The sequence below is a fragment of the Vanacampus margaritifer genome, chromosome 18 (assembly GCF_051991255.1).
Source record: "Vanacampus margaritifer isolate UIUO_Vmar chromosome 18, RoL_Vmar_1.0, whole genome shotgun sequence".
Classification (NCBI taxonomy): domain Eukaryota; kingdom Metazoa; phylum Chordata; class Actinopteri; order Syngnathiformes; family Syngnathidae; genus Vanacampus; species Vanacampus margaritifer.
In genome coordinates, this window is record NC_135449.1 from 11,210,232 (window position 1) to 11,227,253 (window position 17,022).

At 40.7% G+C, this 17,022-nt stretch overlaps 2 protein-coding genes and 2 pseudogenes across 6 annotated transcripts; 1 reads left to right on the plus strand and 3 right to left on the minus strand.

The window, feature by feature from the left end:
• Positions 1-2,145: 2,145 nt before the first annotated feature.
• LOC144038520 (solute carrier family 2, facilitated glucose transporter member 11 pseudogene) lies at positions 2,146-4,290 on the minus strand (annotated as a pseudogene).
• Positions 4,291-5,952: 1,662 nt separating this feature from the next.
• Positions 5,953-8,559, minus strand: LOC144038329 (solute carrier family 2, facilitated glucose transporter member 11 pseudogene; annotated as a pseudogene). 2 transcript variants are annotated; one of them, XR_013289211.1, is made up of 2 exons: positions 8,050-8,175; positions 5,953-7,969 (listed from the first exon to the last, which is right to left on the minus strand). The product of XR_013289211.1 is annotated as a solute carrier family 2, facilitated glucose transporter member 11 pseudogene, transcript variant X2 (transcript). The 2 variants fall into 2 exon arrangements; XR_013289210.1 differs by having other exon boundaries at positions 5,953-8,559.
• A 116-nt stretch (positions 8,560-8,675) lies between these two features.
• LOC144038695 (uncharacterized) lies at positions 8,676-11,573 on the plus strand. Of its 3 annotated transcripts, none has more exons than XM_077551374.1 (7): positions 8,676-8,811; positions 9,346-9,489; positions 9,602-9,751; positions 9,860-9,962; positions 10,277-10,430; positions 10,514-10,655; positions 10,743-11,573. In XM_077551374.1, coding segments are annotated over exons 1-7 (798 nt in total). In that variant the 5' UTR covers positions 8,676-8,809; the 3' UTR covers positions 10,846-11,573. The 3 variants fall into 3 exon arrangements, with proteins under 3 accessions (XP_077407500.1, XP_077407502.1, XP_077407499.1); XM_077551376.1 differs by having other exon boundaries at positions 8,783-8,898; positions 10,514-10,673; XM_077551373.1 differs by having other exon boundaries at positions 8,783-8,898.
• Positions 11,574-11,720: 147 nt separating this feature from the next.
• Positions 11,721-16,391, minus strand: lcmt1 (leucine carboxyl methyltransferase 1). The gene is made up of 11 exons (XM_077551372.1): positions 15,977-16,391; positions 15,792-15,883; positions 15,587-15,708; positions 15,424-15,500; positions 15,172-15,233; positions 14,973-15,075; positions 14,752-14,872; positions 14,522-14,623; positions 13,037-13,128; positions 12,123-12,220; positions 11,721-12,038 (listed from the first exon to the last, which is right to left on the minus strand). Exons 1-11 carry the CDS (start codon positions 16,060-16,062, stop codon positions 12,016-12,018), a joined length of 978 nt encoding a protein of 325 aa, XP_077407498.1. The 5' UTR covers positions 16,063-16,391; the 3' UTR covers positions 11,721-12,015.
• Between the last annotated feature and the right edge of the window lie 631 nt (positions 16,392-17,022).

Consider the following 17,022-nt stretch of genomic DNA (forward strand, 5'->3'; position numbering starts at 1 on the left):
GGTCAAATTTCACCCTAATCCTATATTAGGGAATAAAGGGTTAAAATTGAAAAAAACATATATTTTGGTGTTCAGTGAACTTATAGCAGTCATTTAATGTATAATTCCTAATTTTCCAAAGAAGAAAAGGGTTCTTGGGTTATCCAGGGTTAAACTATAAATGCAAAGCATTAGTGAAAATGACTCACTCGCATTCATAGAAAACTAATTCGTCCAACTAGCCGCATCTAAAGCCTGTTTTCTCGGGATTTCACTCGACAAGCAACCTTATTTCAATTAGTCATTTGTTCCACTGGCAATGTAAGACTCGGCCTATTGATTAGTGCAAGCCTGGATTCACAGAAATAAGATTAAGAAGTATTGATTTGTGACTCACAAACAGGACAGGTGTATATGTATATTGCATAGTAAGCAAATTTCACTATTAGGACAGTTTTGCAGTGAAACATCGACTTAAATTGCTTAGAAAAGGAATGAAAACCTACCTTGGCCATCTTTGGGGTTTTAGTGGTTAGAGTGAAGGAAAAAGACTGATTTCCTAACAGGGCTAGAATACAAGTGTAACAAGAAATAGGTTGGACAGTAATGATGGAACCGTGCCCATAAAAGCCCCAATCGGTCACGGCTGTGATGGAGTGTACGTTTTTGTAAATCCAATGGCAAATTACCTTCCCCCTGATAAGTCCCCTTTCTAAAAGGTCAAAAGGTAATAAAGACTCAATTCCTCAAAACTGATAGGCTACATGAAAGACAGCAGGGACGATCACAAAGGTGGAGGGACCGATGTGACCTGTCATCTGCTTTATCAGAGCCTCATCCTCCTATTTTTTGTTGTGGGACAAATGCTAATGCCATGGCCACGCAGTTGAAAAGGTTCATGAGAATTTTTTTAATCTAACCGCAGATAGATGGCTGGTTGTCTAATTGCAATTTTATGGTATGATAAATGGTACTTCAAAGCGCTTTGCATTCGACTACTCATTTACTTACTGATGACGCAGCATCAGGAGCACCTGGTCACAATGGCATGGGGTCGAACCCACAACCTTTGGATTGGGTGACGACCACTATACGACTGAGCCACGCCGCCCCCAAACATAATATAGGTCAAATATATTACAGTCGACACATTTTTCGTCTTTGGTGCTGAAAGAGGAATAAAATTATTTGTCCTCTTTGCGTGTTCCAAAACTTGAAGACAGATTTAATATAAGAAAAAACACCTTTGCAAAAATGATTTTAATCTAACAGATCTCTGGACATCGTAACAGACTCCAATTCATCACTTAACAGGTGGAATTCAGAGCGCCGAATGTGTCTCTTCAGCGTGTAAAATGGCTTCTTATAGTTAAAACCGACCGCCTCTCTTTCATTTGTAGACAAAACATACTCTCTGGGTACTTTTCCATGAGCGATGGCGAAAACAGAGTCAGGGGTGCGTGTTCGAAACAGATTCTGTTCTCAAGGACCAAATGTGTTTTCCCACAGAGAAGGAACTTCTAGACCAAATAATATGTCCCAGCTTAAGGTCAAATTATACTGAGTTCAACACTACTTGCTTTACACGTCTATAAAACCTTTCAACATGGTTAATATAAAGAATTAAGATGTTAATAATGTATAACAATGGTTAATATATGAAAATAAAGAATTTAAATGTTAATAATATCTAACAGTGCCTATATCAACTAACCACTCTTGAAAACAGGTTGTGTGTTCATAGTTAATAGCTCTTATCTATTTTGCGCTCTACTTGTGGTTGCCCAAGGAAACTCAATACAGTCTACTCTACCCTGTTAAGGAGAAAGATGTGGAGAAAAGCACTAATGATGGAAACTCACAATGTTCTTTCAGCAAGTACTGACCCTCAATCAGCACTTAGCCAGCAAAATTTCAGGTGCAGCTTGGAACACCCCATTATTATGATGTATTTGTTTGACAGGCTATGCTAGTGATGCTTGAGTCTTGGGTCTTCTTCAGGCACAGAAAAACAAAAATAATTTCCAACCTGGAATTCCTATTGATTCCATTGATCAGGCTTGAGTAAGTTAAATTTAGTTTGTTTTGAGTCTCATATTTGGACTAACTAATTACAATAGTGACATCTAGTGGCATGATTAAAATGAACACGGTGCAATAAAATGCTAAGATAGACTGACTTTATTGCCATGAATGATTCTATAAATTCCCAGGTGGTAGCAGGTGCAGTGGCAAGTTTACACAACAGTCAAACCAAACTATGCAAAATTGTACATTTTGTAAATTGTCTCATCACATGCTGACACTACAGAGTCAATGGTAATATGACTTTTTTTTTTTTTTAACAAATGACTTCAGTTACACTCCGAAATTATTTCTCTCTCTCCTTTGTTTTTTGTTTTTGTCATGAGCAAAGGACCTTGAGTTACACACTCTAATGTATGGGAAATTAACCAATAGCAAAAAACAGTACCAACTAAGCTATAAATCTCACAGATGAAAGAAAACAGGGTCATCTAGTGGCAATTTTCATATGCATATAGGGCAGACTAGATTTTCAAAATGCATGCATTAAAAATAAACAACAAATTGGATCACATTAATATTCATCTTATAATAATATAGAGCACAAGAATGACAAATTGCTTTGATTAGAGGCTGGAGCAATGTGCATGATTTTCAGATACCATTCAGTGGGTATAACCGTAGCTGTGATTTCCCTAATTATATCTTAACTGGGGCATAAAATAACCACACGTCCTTTCAGTCTCATTTCCCAAGCTAACTTCATCAATCATGAACTTATCTGCCTCCTCCTCCTTCCTCACCGGGCTCTCCTATCCGTCTGTTTTTTTTTTTATCAAACTTTGTTGTGATCTCAGCCAGGCTCTTGCCTTTCGTCTCAATGAACGTGAGGCCAAAAAACACAGCCGACAGCAAACACACAGCAAAGAACGGCAGGAGGCAGAGGTTGGCCAGACTGCGGACGATGAAGGGGAAAATCATCCCCACTAGGAGAAGACTGAGCCACATTAGCGATCCGGCGACCATGTATGCTGCCGGCCGGGCGGACTGGTCAAAGATCTCCGCCGGTAAGACGCCTGTCACACCTGCCGGGCCCAAGCCGAAGCTCAGGATGAAAGCGAACACGCATGCCATGCTGAGGTAAGGCATCCCTTCTACACCTTGTTTTTGGAGCGTGAGGGCAACAGTGAAGACGATAGACCAGCATGACATGAGAGCGTAGCCCCCAACAAGAAGACACTTTCGGCCCACTCGTTCAATCAGGAGATTGCTCAGGATGGAAGCTGTCAGTTCAGAAGCTCCGGTGCCAATGGTGGCATATTGGACTTTATCTGCAGGAATGCCCGCTTGAAGAAATATGTAGGACGCGTAGAAGTAGATGGAGTCATTGCCACACAGCATCATGGCACTGCTTGCCGCCATGACCGTTCGGAGTTGATATCTTAGGTCACGATCCTTAAATAGTGACCAGGGTGTCTTTGCAGAAGCTGCCAATCCAGAATCAGCATACATCTGCTGTTCCTCAAGCATTTCCTTCATTTCTGAAGTTGAAACCACGCCACCACGGAGTCTTTCGAGCGCCCGGACGCATGCTTCCCTGTCTCCCCTGTCAATGAGTAGATATCTGGGGCTTTCAGGAAACCAGGGTAGCGTCAGCATCTGGATCAACCCTGGAAGCATGTTGCTGGCTAGTAAGTAGGGCCAGAGAGGTTCTGTTCCCAACACCGCCGTCAGTCCCACAACTTGACCCAAGAAAATTCCTAATGCAGTGAAGCCAGCTGAGGAAAAAGCCACAGCTCCCCTGAGGTGTTTGGGGGCACTTTCGCCAAAGTACATCGGCTGGACATTCATGCTGACTCCTGAATTAATTCCCACGAGTAAACGGGCGAAGATGATCATCTCGAACGATCTCGCGAACCTGCATAGCAGAAAAAACAGACCCCCGACAAACAAAAATAAGTTGTTAAAAAGGAGAGAATTCTTCCTTCCAAAGCGGACCGCCATTGGACCGGCTAGCAAGGCCCCGATCAGACCTCCCAGTGAGAAAGCTGAGACGATAAGAGTCCAAACGAAAGTCACATGGGGAGTATCCAAGCCTGTGCCCCAGCGTGCCGTATAGGTCTCATTGATGAAAGTCTGGATGTAGCCGGTCGGCGCGTTAATGACTGAAATATTGTATCCATACTGAAAGGTGCCTCCGATGGCTGCCGAGCACACTGTCAGTGCAAGAGTTTTGGAAGTTGATTTGCTGCTTTCTTCTGGTTCCGCAGTTCCTGCCGGCTTCATGGGAGACATGGTAGTACTTTGAATGATCGAGAAAAATAATAAATCTGTACAAAAGATGATATAATTTTGGTCTTGCACTACTTCTCTTCCCATATGAGGACCTGCGTCTGTCCAGGCATTTATGCACAGACAGGGAAACATTTGTTTTCACTAAATGTTCAAGGACAGTTATATATAAACCCTATTTCATTGGGTAGTTACATATAAACACCATTACCATTGCTGCTTAACTTAGCTTAAAAATAAATTAAATGGTTTGTGCGATGACCTTCAAGGTCCAAAGTTAGGCCAATTTGACTTACAGCCAAAACTAAAGAGTCTTCCAAGAATAATTAACCAGTTTTAAAATCAAGACAAATACTTTCTCAGTGTTAGTGTTGATCTAGTCATAGTAGCTACTTCACAAAGTCAACTTTAATTTGACTAAATCAACGGTAGCAGCAAAGTACTACGCATTCCGATTGTTAAACATCGATTAATTAGTAATCAAATCCACACAACCGACTTGGTTCTAAACCAACACTCCCTTCAAATGAATTGAAACAGTGAGGCCAATTCCTTCACTTTTGCCATAGACTGAAAACATTCGACACAAATACAGTACATGATCATGAACAAAAAACATGAGACAAAAGATCAACATTTCAACTTTTATTTCCAGGCAATGGTCTTTCATCTGGATTTGAGAACCAACTTGGATTCCGTCAGTACTGACTGACTGTCAGTCAGTACTGACGGACACCCATTTTGCTGATGGATATCTTTGACGGGAATATGTTTAAAAATGACAAACTAAAGAATGATGGACAAGGGTTTTTGTTAGTTTCGTCAGTGTAATCGCCGAACTTCCACCTCTGTCTACCGTCACCTTTTTAATCCACCCATTTTTATTCTTTAAAAAGTCAATCGTAAATATTTCTTGACAATAATATATTATATGCGACCTTGCTAGTCTAAACATGACAATCTGATTAATATTACATTTGTGGAATATGAGTTATAAAGCAAAATTTTGGTTAATATTGCGTTAGTGGAGTATGAGTTAAGCGTCAAAATCCAGCAGTTCTTATCAATATCAGAAGGCAGCCATTTTGCCACTTGCTGTTGACTGAAGATGGCATCAAAGTTGCTCAGGGCTCAGGCAACAACCAATTACAGCTCAGCTTCAGAAAACAGGTGATCTGTGATTGGTTGTTGCCTGAGCCCTTGAACAACTTTGATGTCATCTTCAGTCAACAGCAAGTGGCAAAATGGCTGCCTTCTGATATTGATTAAAAACTGCTGGATTTTGATGCTTAACTCATATTCCACTAACGCAATATTAACCAAAATACCGTATTTAGAGTAGTGGGGCTGCATAGAACATATTATTGTCAGAAAAAAAATGGTTTGACTTTTTCTTTAAGCATTGCAACGTGAAATTTTGAGTGTTGTGTATCGAGCCAAATGTAAATAAATGCCTTGAAATAAAAGCTAAACTCTTGTCCCACTCCCAGTCATCTTTTCTTAAGGGAGGGGAGTAGGAATAGGGGAGTAATATTTTGTCAAGTTTAACAATGAACCAAGTGAGCCTAATGTTTTCACATAGTAAGTTTTCTTATTAGAAAATAAAAGCGGTTGGATAACGTTGTTCAGCATAGTAAAGAAAACAAAACAAAAACAGTAGGACGTCATCAGTTTTAATTGTGCACGGTAAACATAGGAAAAATAAATATCTTCAGCATTCTGAGGTACAATAGTTACGCAGTACAAGAGATAGGCATGAGCAAAACCGGAATTCATTAGTTTGACATTACTCATATTCTTGGACAAACAGTTTCAAGATATCCTAATAGTGAGCAGAATATGTCCCTTTTGTCATGTGATTGATTCGCAAATATAACCTGATAACGAAAGATACAGAAGTAGCAGCAGCTGAGCCATGATCTACTTACTGCATTTCATTCAAATTACAGTACAGTATTGATTCGTGATTGTGACATTTGTATTTGGCACCAAGAGGTTAACAATTGAGACAGAAATGTAGTCATGAACTTGAGCAACAAAATGCTGCTCGTTCAACTGAAACCTCGTAAAAGCTATGGTACTATAAATGATTACACAGATCCAAGTACATAGTGTCACAGGCTCCTAGTTCAAACGATTCATAAATAACAAATGGCACAAAAGTTGGTGCATGATACAGTACTCAGAAATAAAGTGCAAGAAAACATGGCTGAGTTATCTTAAACATGCACTCAAGGGCATTTTTTTCCAATGTTACAATAATTGCAAATGCCATTTCGCATTGTAGGCATATCAGACAGGTAAGACTACAGTACAGCATATATACTTAATATCTGATTTCATAAATACATAAAATAAATTTAAAAAATTTGCTACGTCTTCGAAGCATAAACCAAAGATTATTTTGGTTGCGATGCAGAAAGCACTTTTGCATAGAGAGTTTTTTAAGATGGCTACAGCTCCCTGAGTTCAGTCTTCGGGGTCAAGATCTTCTGCTAAAGAACTGAAGCTGGTGACTTCCTCCTGCACGTCGGGATCATCCACCGGCTCATCCACCTGCTTTGCCCGCATCTCCCGTCCGTTCTTCTTATCAAACTCTGCGGTGATCTCCGCCAGGCTCTTGCCTTTCGTCTCTGGCATCGTGAGCCCCAAAAACACAGCCGACAGCAAACACACGGCCAAGAACGGCAGAAAGCAGAAGCTTCCCAGACTGCTGACGATGAAGGGAAACAACATTCCCACCAGGAACAGACTGAGCCACATTAGCGATCCGGCGACCATGTACGCTGCCGGCCGGGCAGACTGGTCAAAGATTTCCGCTGGTAGGATGCCAGTCACACCTGCTGGGCCCAAGCCAAAGCTAAGGATGTAGGCGAACACGCATGCCATACTGAGATAGTGCATCCCTTCTATACCTTGTTTTTGGAGTGTGAGGGCAACAGTGAAGACGATAGACCAGCATGACATGAGAGCGTAGCCCCCAACAAGAAGACACTTTCGGCCCACTCGTTCAATCAGGAGATTGCTCAGGATGGAAGCTGTCAGTTCTGATGCTCCAGTGCCAATGGTGGCATATTGGACTTTATCGGCAGGAATGCCCGCTTGAAGAAATATGTAGGAGGCGTAGAAGTAGATGGAGTCATTGCCACACAGCATCATGGCACTGCTTGCCGCCATGACCGTTCGGAGTTGACATCTTAGGTCACGATCCTTAAATAGTGACCAGGGTGTCTTAGCAGAAGATGCAGATCCAAGATCTGCATACCTCTGCTGTTCATCAAGTATTTCTTGCATTTCCAGAACTGGAGCCACGCCGTCACGGAGTCTTGCAAGTGCCCGGACGCATGCTTCCCTGTCTCCCCTGTCAATGAGTAGATATCTGGGACTTTCAGGAAACCAGGGTAGGGTCAGCATCTGGATCAACCCTGGAAGCATGTTGCTGGCTAGTAGGTACGGCCAGAGAGGTTCTGTTCCCAACACCACCGTCAGTCCCACAACTTGACCCAAGAAAATCCCAAAGGCCGTAAAAACAGCGGAGGAAAACGCCACAGCTCCCCTGAGGTGTTTGGGGGCGCTTTCGCCAAAGTACATCGGCTGGACATTCATGCTGACTCCTGAATTAATTCCCACAAGGAACCGAGCAAAGATGATCATCTCGAATGATCTCGCAACCCTGCATAGCAGAACCAAAACAGAAGCTATAATCAAAAATGAATTGTTGAAAAGTAAAGAATTTTTCCTTCCAAAGCGCACCGCCATTGGTCCAGCCAGCAGGGCCCCGAGAAGACCTCCCAATGGGAAAGCTGATACAATAAGAGTCCAAACCAGAGTCACGTGGGTGGTCTCCAAGCTTGTACCACAGCGTGCTGTGTAGGTATTATTGATGAAGGTCTGGATGTAGCTGGTGGGAGAATTGATAATGGAAATATTGTATCCATACTGGAAGGTGCCTCCAATGGCAGCGGAGCAAACTGTCAGAGCAAGTGTTTTGGAACAAGATGCTTTGCCGGCTGCTTCTTCTTGCGCATTTCCTGCCGGCTTGGTGTGAGACATTGCAGTCCCACAACGGAAATCAAAATGTATAGTCTTGACAACAATACAATTGGTCCTTGCTATCTTAATATAGCAGGTGAAATGGTGACGTACCTTTGGCTTCTGGCAATCAACCTGCTGCGGAAATAACGGCGCCAATAAACGAAAGTGACTTTGTAATGGCTCGAGAGAGTGAATGTTTTTCCTCATCGTTTTTTGTCAGGAAGAAAATGATCACCATTTTCCGCTCTAATGTTTTAATACAGCAATAATAAATCAGTATGCAAATGTTAAGCTGGTTTACGCGTCCTTATCCTTAAATCATATAATACAATGCGTTATCAAAATTATTTTTTTCCTGAAAGAACAAACGGAGGGATTTGTTTTTTGCCCGCATCACTTTTCCACTATGTGTGCTGATTGGGTTTGTTGTGGTGACATCATCAGAATGCGACTGTCATTGTCGCGTGTCGGAAGATAAATGTAAGTAATCGCTGTTATGTTTGTTCGTCGTTGAAAAATATCCAGAGCAAGCCTATCACATTAAGGAATGAGTCTTCGTTTAAAACCGTGAGTCAGTCTGTAGTGGTTATTAAGTTAATACGAAGTACCTAGCTATTGCTAACGCTGATGTAGGCAAGTAAGGCAAATACAAACGTTTGATAAAAAGCGCCTTCGTGGTCACAAACACGTTTTGTCATCATGTTTTAATTCAGTAAATGCAATTCGAAATGTATCAAGACATTTCTGTCGATTGTGTTTCATGCTTTGTTTTTGTCTGTCCTACTGTAAATGTGCAAGTAAAATAGCATGAAAAGTGCTACCTAACTGACATTAACTAATAACGACAGTTGTCTTCAAAGCAGTTTTGTCTGCATGCAGACAAGCATTTTGAATATGCACTTGACAATGTCAGAATTGGGAGCTAATCAAAATTGTTGTACATGCAGACAAGCATTTTGAATATGCACTTGACCATGTCAGAATTGGGAGCTAATCAAAATTGTTGTCCAACAGGGCGCCTTTGCCAACCAAAAAGGACGATGATAAGAGTAAGCAAGGAGTTAAACGTAAATCTGGAGCCTCGAATGATGGAGCTGAAAAAGATCAAGGCAGAGTGACGAGTCAAACACGACGCAGTGCTTCCAGTGGGAGCAGCAGGTCTTCTGTTTTAAAATATTCATGTGGAAGTTTTTTAAACATAACAAATCATCCTGATATCCTTCAAGGGTACCTGAGAGTAAAATTCTTTTCCTCCAACTTGCTGCCCCAGTTCTAGTTCCAGTAGCGGCTCGGGTTCAAGTTCCAGCTCGTCCACCAGCTCTTCCGCATCCGGTTCTTCTAATTCCCGCTCATCTTCGTCATCATCATCCTCACCGAGCCCCAACCGACAACGACAGAACAGACGGCGCTCCAGCTCAAAGTACAGAATTCCCTGTTATATTTTTATTATTTTTACTTTGAGGGGAATGTCTGACTCCTCCACAATGCATCTAAATTAATAACTGGACTGAATATTTACTAACTACAGGTCCAAATTGGTCAAAAAAGAGGATTGCGAACGACGAAAGAGGAGTCCCGCTCCAAAACCCACCAAGGTCTACCTGGGTCGGCTAACAAGAAATGTCATCAAGGTGAATGCACCAACAATCTGGTTGAGCTAATCAAGCTAAAGCTTAAGCTTCTTGGGTTACTCAAGAATAATGGATACAAATAAAAACATCTGCACATACTAAGTACATAAGAGTGGCCATGTTATTTAGATATATAGAGTGCTTTGCTTGTATGTTGTTGTTTTCACACAGGTTCCTTGACCACTCTAAATTGTCCATTGGTGTGACTGAAAATTGTTGTTTTGTCTATATGTGACTAGCAAATGATGTCATAAAAGAGCTAATCGTCCTTATCTAACTAGCATGCATACGTTCTGTCTCTTTGCTTTGTGAAGGAACACATCCAGGAGATCTTCTCCACCTATGGCAAGATCAAGATGATTGACATGCCCATGAACCGCATTCACCCCCATCTGTCCAAGGGCTACGCATACATCGAGTTTGAAACCCCAGAGGAAGCAGAGAACGCACTCAAACACATGGATGGAGGTATAAGATGGTGGTGTGTGATTTAAAGGCTCCCCCAAGGGTGAAGTGGTTGTTTCCTTTTTTTTTTTTTTGTATCCTCCCAGGACAGATTGACGGTCAGGAAATTACAGTTATCGCCGTCCTGACTCCGACAGTGCGCGCCCCACCTCGGAGGATGTCCCCTCACCGCAGAATGCCGCCTCCACCACCGATGTGGCGACGCTCTCCGCCTCGGATGAAGAGAAGGTGAGCGGCAATCCTCAGGCAAGGTCACGCACCATTCCGCAGATACACTTCAAATAAATAAATAAATAAATCTGTCTTGTCTTTCAGGTCTCCCCGGTCGCCAAGGCGACGCTCCCCAGTCCGGCGCAGGTCCCGGTCACTTGGCCGCCGTCGCCACCGGTCACGCTCTAGTTCCAACTCCTCCCGCTAGAGATGAATAGCCCAGCTCCAGAAAAAAGAGACACAAGACACTAGAAGAGACATTTTGTTGTGTGAATGCTGAGAGACGAGCTTTAATACACAAATCGCAGGGCAACTTTTTTTCCAATTTGTTTTCACTTGAACGCATCATTGTTGGTTTTAAAACTGAACTGAGCAGCTGTTACTTTCCCCAGTTCAATTGTTAAATTTTTTTTTGGGGGGTGGGGGGTGTTAGAGACCCAAGAAAGGCTCAAAGGCAAGATCAAAAACTGCACAGCATCACATCAAAGCACTTCTGTAAATGTCCAATCTGATTGCTTTTGGTCACTCCAAATGTTAAGAGGTGCTTGTGGGCATATGATAAATCAACCATTTTCGAAACTCTAATTCGTTGGCTCCCAGCGTCTCTTAGCATTCACTAGTGATTGTTATTTTCATGCCACAGACCATACTGCCCTCTAGTGGATAGTTGCACTTATATATTCCATTATTGCCATTTTGTGTTGTTTATCTCAATTTCTTCTACATTGTTGTGCTTTTCTATTTATATTGTACCTTGCACAGACGAAAATAATTTTCTTACCAGTTTCTCAAGAGCTGTACAATAGTGTCACAATGTGATGTGCCTAAATGGCTATCTTGAATGTCATAAGGTTTTTATTTGAAATGTAATGTTTAACTGTATATGCACAAAATATGCAGTCTGAAGTTCTACCTGTACTAAATTGCATACACTGATGCTGTGTTGATTTAAATTTATATCATTTTGAGAGAAAAAATTAGGCAAAATAAAGAAATCAATTTATTCAACTGACATTCAAATATTTAAGATAAAATTTTGCAGTCCTAAAATAACACTTTATAAGTAAACGCAGAAGTACAGTGTGAGTAGGAGTGAGTAATTTAATAAATAAAGGTAAAATGGCACATACAAATTTTTTTTTTTTTTACTATTCCACATGGATGAGTAGTTTTACAAATTAAACGTGAAGAGGTTTGATTGTCTTGTCTGCAACTAAACGAAACAAATATTTCAGTTTGTGACAGCAAACTAAACACCAAACCATCTTCACAACAAGGCATGTTGCGTGATGAAAAGCTGGCGGAACAATTCCATGATGCACGTGTGATCGATAAATCCAGACTACTTTTCCATGAAACAGTTGTGGAGGAAGTTCAGTCAAAATGCCAACTGTGCAAGACCTGTGAAAAACAAGGCTGGGTTTGTAAATGGACCCACTGGCGCGGTAAGGTTATAATGAGCTAAAGAAGCATAAGCATCATTACCCAGACTGAGCTTGTCCTTGGTGGCCCAACAGATGCTATAGTGCTGAAGGAGTTGCTGCAACAGCTCCTTCTCGTCAAGGAACTCCAGTCGCTCAATTCTGCAATGAATACGAGGAAAATATCTGTTAGAACTTAATCAAATTGGTCTGCATCGCTGTCATCCCAGACGGAAGCCTCTTTTAAAAATGACTAACAAGGAAGCTTGCAGTTTGCTGAAGACAAATTTAGGACTTGGATTACAGAAAACGTCCTGCGGTCTGATGAGACCAAGGTTAAGTTAACTCATTCACTGCCATCGACGGCTTTAGACGTCAAAAATTAATTTGAACTGTTTCTATTTAACAATTTTCCCACTTTTGTCAACAAGAGTATGAATACCTAGATATTTTTTAAATTGTATTAGAACAGATGTAAAATGTGTGATTAATTCTGAGTTAACTAGTGCAGGCATGCGTTTAATTATGATTAAAAATGGTAATCGCCTGACACCCCTAATTTTTAATCTTTTCTAAAAAATTTAAAAATACAAAGATTATTAAAAATTTAAAAGAAAAGATTGTTAAAAAATTAGGGGCAGCAGGCGATTAAAATTTGTAATCGTAATTAATCGCATGACTTCACTAGTGACTCACTAGTTGACTCACGATAAATCTCTTATTTTATATCTGTTCTAAATGTACAAAAAAAATTCTAGGCTTTCATACTCTTAACAAAAATGGGAGAAAAAAATTAACTTATAGAAATTGTTCAAATTAATATTTGATGTTTATTGCTGTCAATGGCAGTGAATGAGTTAAGCATGGTTGTGGGGCTGTCATGGACTGGGCTGTTCATTGAGCAAACCACAAATGCAGACATTTATTGTGACATTGAAGCACAGCATGATCCTCTCCCTCCAGAAGAGTGCTCACTACCTTGCCACATCCTCCTGTGGAAGCATACTGTAGACCGTCACCATGTCCAGAGCATCGGCATGATCCCAACCAGACCTGAGAAATCGATCCTTCTGCAAACAAATTTTAAAGAAGACAATGTTATGAGAATTAAATTCATTGTTTTTATGCTAGGTTGACCAAGCGTCATTTTTTTCCCGGACATGTCCACTTTTTTACATCCTATTCGGGCGTCCGGTGAGTGGTGTATAAATTCATAAAAATGCGAGGCGGAGTCAGGGTTTATTATAATTTTGGAATTTTCATTATAGTTAGTTTTTATTTCATTTTGAGTTTTGTTTTATAAATTTAGTTCGTTTTAATTAGTTTTCAGTTAGATTTTTTTTTGTTTTAGTCATTTCAAAAATCCTCTCATTGCTTTTGATCAATCCTAATCCACAAATCCCTCATAGTCCTTATGATCTTCTGTGTCTGTGGGTGGTGGTGGTGGTGGTGTAGGGGCTGGAGGACTCGCCACCAAATTGACTCTTCCGTGCTCTCATGTCTGTCCTCAGTCAGGTCCGCCTTTCTTATATATAAGCAATGTGTCGCGGAGAGTCCTCTCACACAGTCAGTCAGATTTTGGATCTTGGTCCACACACAAGGCGCACCTCACTATTAGGCGCATCATTGATTTTTAGAAAATTGAAGACTTTGAAGTGCACCTTAAAGTCGCGATACGGTAGTCCAGAAATTGATGTAGTTTTAGTTTTCGTTAGTTTTAGTATTAGTTTTCATTAAATGTGTATTACTTGTGTGCAATAATTAATAAACACTATGGTAAAATAAAAAAAAGTAACGCACTTCTTACCTAGCATTCTTACCAGTTGCATTTCGGCTGAATTAAATGAAAAGGCAGGCAAGGCGACCCATTGGAGCCAAAAGTCAAACATGCAAAACTACCAGCTCAGAGCGACGTCATCTGCAGGTGCTTTTCTATTGGCTGCTGCTAGATGATGTCACTTCCATGAGACACTCTTGTAAAATGTAGTTTGTTAGTTTTAGTTTTATTTTAAATAATTTTCGTTTTTATTTCAGTTCGTGAACGCAAATGTTTTTGAATTTAAGTTTTAGTTATGTAACTAAAATAACCATGGGCGGAGTACACAGTGTTACCGCAAATTGTAAACCACAGACTGACCCCAAGCATTTTACTGTATATAACTTCCTAAAATCTTTAGCTCACTGGTGATGCTGTGCTGCCAAATCGAAGGGTATGGGTTCGATCCCGACTCGAGTTTAGTTATAATGTATAGCATCTTTGAGTGAATGTTTTAATATTATTTAAATATATCAAGGTGTGCCAAGTGTCCTCTTTTTTTGGACATGAAATCATAATATTTGGGTGATTGAAGTGTCCGACCACACATCCCGAGGGAAATTACACAACCAAGTCCATCTTTAATCTTCCCATTTCTGAAACTTTGAGCTGTTCTACACTTCTGAGGCATCATTTCTTAAGATTACCTGAGAGTCCAGAGATTGGCAGACTTCGACACCAGCCAGCGTGCACTGACGCCGCTGCAAGTTCTCAATCATCACCTGGCCAAAACGGTCTCTCATGTTCACCTGGACACATACGCCTTCAGATTATTTCAACACTAACACCCACTGGACTCCTCGTTAGATACATGCTCACTTTTGACCGACACGTCAAGTGCTTCCTTGACTTGAAAATGTATTAAAGTTGCGGTTACCTGTTCGTAGTTGATGAACATGGCGGTGTGAAAGGTGTCAGCAGCCCAGTGAACTAAATTGCAGGACTGAGTGGGCGTCATGTAGACCAGCACACATTCTGAAAGCAGCAACGTAGGCAATCTAGAAGACAAAATTACACACAGTTTGCAATCACCCGCTGGACGCAAGTGCATTTTCATCTTCAATACAGAGATGAAACCCACATTTCATGCTCACATACTCTGGATTAAGATGGAACTTTTTCAGTTTTTCATCCAAAATAGTTATGTCTCGGAGGTCGGCGGCGATGATACAAAATCGATCGGAGTCTAGGCTGTGGGCGTCTGAGGAAATAAAGGCACATGAGTATTGATTGATAATATTTCTTGAAATCAAGTAAAATGTCATTTATTGACATTGACATAAGGTTGGAGGTTTACCTAGGAGCAAGGAATCTGTTGAATGTGTTTCGATGATAGGCTTGGACAAGTGTGGTTTAGTCCTAGTTGAATAAAATAAACATTAGAATGCTGTAGCTCAAATCAGATACAATCAGATTTAATATGCCATAAAATGTACATTATATTTAATGCATTAATGTCCAAGCTCACACATCGCCATACTGATTCTAACCGAGTCTCAGTGTTACAGAGAACAATGAAAATAAATTCAAAACAAACTGGTTATCTTACTTTATGTTGTGTATTTTCCTGGCCACAACAGTAGGAAAGTCAACTTCAAAATACTTCTTGGGCAAAAGGGCTTCATCCTGTTACAAACACACAATATCCTCATGTATTCAAAGTTTGCTGTGGATGATGATGATCATTTACACTTAATAGCTATCAAACAGACCTTAAGTCTCCAGAAGGTGGTGTCCAGCCCAGCACCTAGGTTGATTACTTGACAGTCACGTTCTGTCTTCCTTATGAATGCATCAAGGAGATGGTTGACACCTTTAACACGGCCATAATAACCTGTCAGACAAGACAATGGGAAAAAGTGATAAACACACAGGCTAAATAACGTTACAGACCCTGATCATGCCAACACTGTTTACCTCTATTGATTTCAGGTGCCTTCCGCTCACCAACAGATCTCACAAAATACTGGATGTAAGGGTCTTTCCAGTAGCCTTTACTAATAGCAAACCTAGAAAACAGACATCATTAAACCTTTAACAAACCATAGAGATGTTTAGGAAAGCTACACACATCAATGCAGGATTCCAAGCACAAACTTCACCTTTTGCACGCCGTGGCATCGTCGCACGTCGCCCTCACTGCTTCATCGGAAGTATCCGTGTCCGTGAAGGGGTGCCGAGTTGCCATGAACGATCCTAAATGCAACGTTTCATTAACTTAAACATGGACTCTACCATTGCACTCTTTATTCCTCTGCAGGAGGCTAGCTGACAGGCTAATGTCGCCAGCACGTTATCCTTATTACCCAAGACAAGGATAATTACAACTAAACGTAAATCCACTGACAGCTTACTCGGTTAGTAGAATAACGTGATCACCGCGACAGTAATCGAAATAGATGGTATTTAATTACTGTTCAAAGTAGAACTCGTTGAGAATCATGCTTGCGGAACGATAGCAATAACGTGTTATAACGGTGACGTTTGGACCGGAAATAATACGCAGGTGTTTCTTCTTCGTTTGTATTTATTGGCGGCTGGTAAGTATCTATGTACGTTACCGCTTTCTAGCGGACTGGGGCGTTGAATAATGGAGGAAAACAAAAAAGAAAACAATGTAAATATGTCATACTGTAATAATTTTATTTTTGAAAAAATGTTATAATGTATGAATATTATTTTTGAAAATTTGGGAATACATAGATGTCCTGAAAGTATTATATATTGAAGTTGGATTGACTTTAATTATTCTAATTATGTGGAAGGAGGTTATAATATAAAAGAAGTAAAACATTTTAAGAGTATGAATCAATCAATAAATGTAAAAGCTCAAAGTAAGGTAAATATGTACATATTTGTATAATGTAGATAATTGATCATTTCTCTTGCATGTGAGGATTTTATTGTGAAAAAAACTTGAAGTTGATCTGTTGCAGGAACTGGCATTATGGTCAGCCTGAAAAGAAAGCTGAACACTGCGGTGTGATAGCAGGCGACAACCAGGACCGCTGGCACGACTACAATTGCAATAGAGCTAAGCTGAAGTACATTTGCAAACGCACCTAATGTGAGTCCTCACCTTGTTGATTTGTGGCTGCATTGCGCTCTGAGGCAGGGGGACATTTAGTCTGGCACACCTGCCATTAGG